The sequence below is a fragment of the Pagrus pagrus genome (assembly GCF_965226575.1).
Source record: "Pagrus pagrus genome assembly, chromosome: 13".
Classification (NCBI taxonomy): Eukaryota; Metazoa; Chordata; class Actinopteri; order Spariformes; family Sparidae; genus Pagrus; species Pagrus pagrus.
In genome coordinates this window covers 29,102,985-29,109,653 of record NC_140197.1, presented here as the reverse complement: position 1 = coordinate 29,109,653, position 6,669 = coordinate 29,102,985, and the positions used below count along the sequence as shown (strand labels likewise).

The window sequence follows — 6,669 nt, the reverse complement described above, 5'->3', positions numbered from 1 at the left end:
TCATTTCAGTGTCGGTTTATTGTTACGAATATAAAGAATAAATAGCACATGTCCTTAATTTACAGGATAAAACAAGTCTGGATCAAAAAAAAACAAACCCACGTTTAACTCTGAGGTCGATCTGCTTCATCCAAATATGGAAAAACAGCGAAGTCCTGACGTGGCTCTATGCGCCATATCTCCATAAATACAAAATATATAACCAATATTCTCCACAAATAAAGTAGACTCTGGTTACAAATAATACTGACTCTGTACAGTGAGCTATATAGAACTGCATGGCACCGCATATACAGAAAATACATTCCTACACTCGGTAGTGCACGTGAGAAAAGAATCACAAAAATAATGAGCTTATAATTTATTTTCAGAGTCTTGTGTCCTTTTTGTCTTTTTCTCTAACTGGAGCACGAGCATTTGCAGTCTGTGATGATCGGGTACTGCACAGGTATCCACGCGCACTTGAGTCCCCCTTTCCTCTGCACGCACCTCCATCTCAGTATCGTCAGGTGGGTCGAGTTCGCGGGTTTACACACCATCCCCTCCGGCACCGAGCACGACCTTTTGCTCAGGCAGCTGCCCACCCGCACGAACCGCGGCCAGAACCTGTTCCCCAGGTCGGTCCACGTGTACACGACCGGGCAGAACGAGTACGCCCACAGCCACTGCTGCAGCCGCCGCTTCAGTTTCTTACTGGGCTTGTGCTTCTTGCCGAACTGCACGTCGAAATCCACCGCCCGGATCTCCTTCGGCAGTACTCCACCCGGCTTTAGCACCTCAAAGTCATCCAGCTCATCGTTCCCGGGGTATTTGTCCTCCACGGGCGGTAAAACGGACAAAAAGCGGCTGTCAAAGTCCCCCAGGACGCTCTTCAGCTCGGTCTCGTTAAGGTCCCGCTCCCTGGGGTCGAACACCGGGTCCGGGTCTTCTTTTAATTCCACAAGCGGCAGACTGTCACTCGGGATGGGGCGGAGAAGGTAGTAGTGCTGACAAATCCCTCTGTCCATGAGCAGTCCGAGGGAGAGCACCAGCAGATACATGGCCACACACTGCTGGGACTGATCCATGTCAGACTGGTTGGAGATCAGCGCGCACAGGGAGCTGCTAATGGGCCGCTTTTTTCTTGTGCGCAATTACGCGTGAGCCGTATCCAAAAACCTGCGTCTTCGAGTGTCCCCGTAAAGTTCAGTTTCCCATGATGAAAATCCGTGACAGAGATAAAAAAAACAAAGTTGCTCCAGGGAAACTATTTTCTCGTGACAACGCTCAGATCTGTCCTCGGGCTCCGTGCGCGCGGCCTCGGCATGATGCTCCCGGTGTCTCCCTCCACAGAAAAGCGCTGAGCGTAACGCGCCACCTCCGTTATATCCTCCACACGGAGCGTGACGTAACGCGTGTGCCCCTCTTTGAATGTGGGTTTGTTGTCTAGGAGGAGATCCCCAATACCTCCTTCTTCCACCGCACCGGAGGAGGAGGAGGGGGAGGAGGAGGGAGGCAGGGAGAGAGGGGGTATGCAGGGCAGAGGAGACGCCCCCTGTCGGTTTTCCAGACGTCCTTAAATCAGTCTCACAGTGGGGATGATTGTTTGAGTCTTTCATCTGGAGGATCCTTCTGCTGGAGCTGCAGCATGAGGCGGCTGAAGGTACCACCAGAGTCTCTGCAGCCACAAACTAATCTGACCTCTGCAGTTACCAGTTATATACTTTAAACACACAACATGACGTGTTGTTGTGGATTAAAAGTGTATTTCAGGTAAAAGACCTCCTTCCCTGCCTGTTTACATGTTAATGTGTGAGCAGTAATAATCTAATAACAGCTGTAACTTATACTTGTACTTTTACTTTGGATACTTAAAGCACATTTTGCTTCTGTGTGTTTCTTCTTGTTCCTCTTTTATTTTTTAGATTCTTTAGATTCTAAGATGGAAACTTTACAGATCGTTCTGTTCGCCGTCGCACGTTCACTTTGTCGAGTTTCACCACTAAGGAGTTATTTTACATTGTGGTATTTTTCTACTCAAGTGAAAGCATATTTCTTTCACCACTGGTATAAAAAAAATACACTTAGTCTGGACGACAAGCTTCATTTCCTTAAGAAGTTTCAAAACATGTCACACCAGGATCAGGACCTCCTCACTTTTTCTGTTTTCAGCCCAGAATCATTAAAGCTCTGAGCTCATGTCTTTTTTCTGAGCTGAACTGGGAACGTTTCTGCTCATTTTTTAAGTTGAATTCAACTTTGAAGGACACAAATGTAACTAGAGTGGCACTCAGTAGAGCGCATACCTTCACCAAGGCCCAATATCAAACTGGACAGCCCTGTATCACTCTGAAGTTTAAACTAAACCATAACTGCTTCGCCATAACTTAAAGGATAACTACCGTTTTTTACAACCTGGACCTTATTTCTGGCAAAACATATGGTCATTTACTCACCCAGATAACTTTGGTGTCATTCGGTGTCGTTCGGACGAAATTAGATCCAGTGTAGCGCCGATATATCCATATAATGGGAGAGACGGGGCAGCGACACACAGCCTCTATATAACGCATTATCTGCCACGAAACTAGTTCATTTCATCAATATTTTGTTATGAAATGCTAGCGCTATTAGCCTCTGAGTCCGGGCTCGTCTATTGTCAACATCCGGGGTCTGTAGGCTGATCTACTACCTCTGACCTGGAAGATGTCGTCTCTGAGCTGCGCGCGCACCCGCGACAGCGCGGCTTGTTTACCTGTAGCTGCTACTGCTAGTTTGACCCCGGATGTTGATAACGGACGAGCCCGGACTCGGAGGGGAATAGCGCTAGCATTTCATAACAAAATATTGATGAAATGAACTAGTTTCGTGGCAGATAATGTGTTATATAGAGGCTGTGTGTCGCTGCCCCGTTACTCCCATTATATGGATATATCGCCGCTACACTGGATCTAATTTCGTCCGAACGACGCCGAATGACACCAAAGTTATCTGGGTGAGTAAATGACCATATGTTTTGCCAGAAATAAGGTCCAGGTTGTAAAAAACGGTACTTATCCTTTAAGCTCACCAGATCTGTAACAACCAACCACGAGAACAAAACAATGCAGATTAATTTTTATTTAGATCCGCATCAATTGTCCTCACTCATCGAAACCAGAACCTAAATTTTCCTGATGTTTTTCATCCAGATTCATGAATTATTCCCTGAGACATTAACAAAAATGTGGCTATTGTAAGAAAAAAATTCCTGGATCTGTCCCTTCATCCGGATCCACACCAAAAGTTAATGAGGTCTATCAAAGGCATCGATCAGCTTGAGGTCCACCACAGGTTGCAAATAACGAACAAAATCTGTACATTATTAATAAAACGAACTGTGCATATTTGGAAATACTGTGTCCTTGTCCCTCTGAAGGCATCACCGCAAAATACAAACAATGTTCAGTTAAGTTTGGACAGTTTTAGTCTCCTGTGAGAATTAAAATAGTGTTTTAATGACATGGAGAGCTCACAGAGGGTTGTATCATATTATTCAAACAATATCTTATGTTAATAATTGAATTTACTCACAGATAAATGTTCTTAATAAGCAGCGACCAGCCGGTGGCGGTCTGTCGTTTGAAACTCTCTCAAACTTTCTTCAAACCCACTTAACTATACTTTAAAATACTAGTGGAGATCACAAAAAGATCCCACACACACCAAATATGTCAGAGATATAAGAGATATTTTCATTGGACGACACTGTGCCTTTAAAAGACGGGTTGGTTTTGAACGTTTCGTTCGGTGTAAACATCAGTTTCAAAGAGAAACAAGCTGATGCAGAATATATGATGTGTGTATCTGATGTATGTCAGAGGGAGTTTAATAAGACAACTTTAACAGCCTGCAGGTTACAGAGACAGGGCGACAGCGCAGCGTTCCTTCGTGTTGTATTTATTAAAAATGGTTCAAAACAATCAAACAAGGCGCTCGACACAGGAAACAAGTGAACGCATCAACCAATTACCAGAAACTTTCACTTAGTTTGAAGAAAGTCACAATTTACAGCCTGAACAGGAGATGAAACGGCCTGTTAAGTGCACTTTTTGCAGTGTACTTTACTGCCTGTGTCCAACTCAAGTGGGACAATATTTCTGCCTGTACCGGTGCCACAGCGAGCCTCTCAATAAAGCCGGCCAAATTAGCTCCCAAATAAACAACGCTCGCTAAGCGGCAGCCATGGAAAGTATCACAATTTGCGAACCTGTCTAAACTCATGCTCAGAGAATCATTCTTTGAAAAAATAATTTAATGGAAGAACTTAGCCAGCTGCTACATCAGCCATAAACCATCCGCGTGAGATAAATGCATCTCTGTTTCAATTTTGAATGAGCTAATTCACACAAGCACTTGAGCACACGACTCATTTAGTTTACGGTCAAATGATGGTGAAAAAGTCTGGAAAATGTCACCCCTTATATTTTTCATCTGACCGGCACGTATCATAAACTATCGCTCTGACAGATAGGCTCAATCCAGAGCATTCACACGTGGAGACGCTGCGGAGGTAAACGGTGCACAGACACACAGATACAAACCTAATGTCAGCCCGATAAAATCACAAGTTAACACTGCAGTTAAACATTTAGAGCAATCACTTATTTTCTTATCGACAATTTAAAGGATTCAAAATCAGTTTTGAGGTTTTGAGCTTCCATAACATGTCTTCTTTCAGACGAGTGGGAAGAAAATGTCCAAAACACACAATTAAGTGTTTATTTTAGGTCAAATTTCTGTTCTCTGGGCATTTATGATAATTAATGCATGTTTAATTAGACAGCCTCATTTGCATTTTTAAGCATAAAATATAAGAAAAAGTTGTTTTAAAGGTGCAATTTGTAAGAAAAGCTCAGTAACCGGTACCTGCTGGTCACTACACTCTTTAGCTGTCTTTGGCTGTAGCGACTTACCTTCCATTAGCAAGTAGCTCAGTTAGCTGCGGTGCTAGGCTATTAGCTGACAGGAGTCTGCCTGGATCGTGAGCTCAGATAGGGGAGAGTAACAGCAAGCCTCTCATTGGACACCACGCTGGGATTGAACGCAGCCTCCGAGACCGACAGATACGAGATTGTAGACGGGGGGATAAAGTACAGAGGCGATTTACAGCGGCTCGGACCAGGCAGTGACAGGAGAGGCATGAAGTGAGCGTGAGTCGGACATCAGCAGACGGTGGAAACAAGGTGTGTTTCCACATCTTACTCTGTGAATTGAGGATTCATTTGGACCAAACCAGAGGGGATTGTGGGAAGACAAACCAAGACTGTTCTGGTGAGTTTTACTGTATTTACTTTGATCGAAGTGTGTTTTATGATGAGTTAACGAGGCAGTTAAGCTGATCAGCTGGTCAAAGAGAGAAACTTAAATACAAACGTGTATTAGTAGCGAACTCGCCACTTTTACATCCCTGAGCTGAAACTATCAGACTATCACCTCTTGAAAGGGCTAGCGTGTTAGCATGCTGACTTCAGTAGACATCTTTGCGACACAACACGTAGATGTCAACAATGTTTCTTCACATTCTGTCAATGTTCGTTCATTTTTTGAATATTTTAAACTAAAACTCTTAAATATCATTCTCAGCCTGATTAAGAACATTTTACTCCTAAAAACATGGGGAAAATGGATTTTTATGGAACAAACCTTTGACTTTAATATGTGAAGAAAACATGACTTTATCCAATGTTCAGATTTCTGTTTTGGAAGTTTGGATGTTTGCGAATTAGTGCCTTTTTAATTGGATTGTGACTCATTTGCATATTTAATATTTAAATCAGCTTGAGAGGTTTCATGGTGATCTCTATCAGTGCAAAGGTTTAACCCGTTGACCTGCAGTAGTCTCACTTGAGGACCTTTTAAACTCGACCTGGCACGTTAAACAGTATTTCACACGCTGGAATATTTCATTTCTAATGTGGCTGCATGGGTGAAGTCCAAACATGGTTCTCATTAAGTGTCATCAGGACTGCCAGGCTCATTTAACGCTGAGTTGTTTTTGTTTCTTCTAATCCCTTCCTACTGTTTTACCACAGGAACATTTTGATAGTGAAATATTCCTCCTTAAGAAGACAGGCTACTTGAGACAGACGCCTGCCTAATGGACGACTTTTCTTTTTTATCCCCGAGTTAACCAAACACAGTTCCCCTTTTTTTGCTATTAAACCCCGGCCCGGTGTAATGACCTGGGTCTGGTTCTTCGGGAAGACGTTTAAACCTTTAAGGATACGTGCGTTCAAAAATGAATCCCCCTTGTTCGAGCCGTGCGCCGGGTCATTGTAGCCTTCCCTGCTGATTTCTCATTTAGTGAGGAAAAGCAGACTTCTCTCTTGGCAGACACCTTCAGCGCCGGTACCAAGAAAAAGGCACGCTCAGGTAGAAACACACACACACACACACACACACACACACACACACAACAGATTCTGATCCGCTCTCATCCAGAGCAAACCACAAATACCTGAGATACTTTAAAAAAAAATCTCAGCTTCAGGAGTCGAAAACAAAAATCATCCGAGCTGACGGCCCGATGTGTGCGCAGGAGGTTATCAATGACGGAGAGGAAACACAAAGCACCTTTCACACGCTTTATCTCCCTCAGTACGCCGTTTCACACCTCCCGCTAATTGAGGCCACATTGCCAAGCTGAAT

General features: G+C 43.8%; 1 protein-coding gene across 1 annotated transcript; it reads right to left on the bottom strand.

Moving 5' to 3' along the window:
• On the bottom strand, positions 1–1,317 carry nog1 (noggin 1). The gene has a single exon (XM_084371200.1). It carries the CDS (start codon positions 1,065–1,067, stop codon positions 399–401), a length of 669 nt encoding a protein of 222 aa, XP_084227326.1. The 5' UTR covers positions 1,068–1,317; the 3' UTR covers positions 1–398.
• Positions 1,318–6,669: the final 5,352 nt, after the last annotated feature.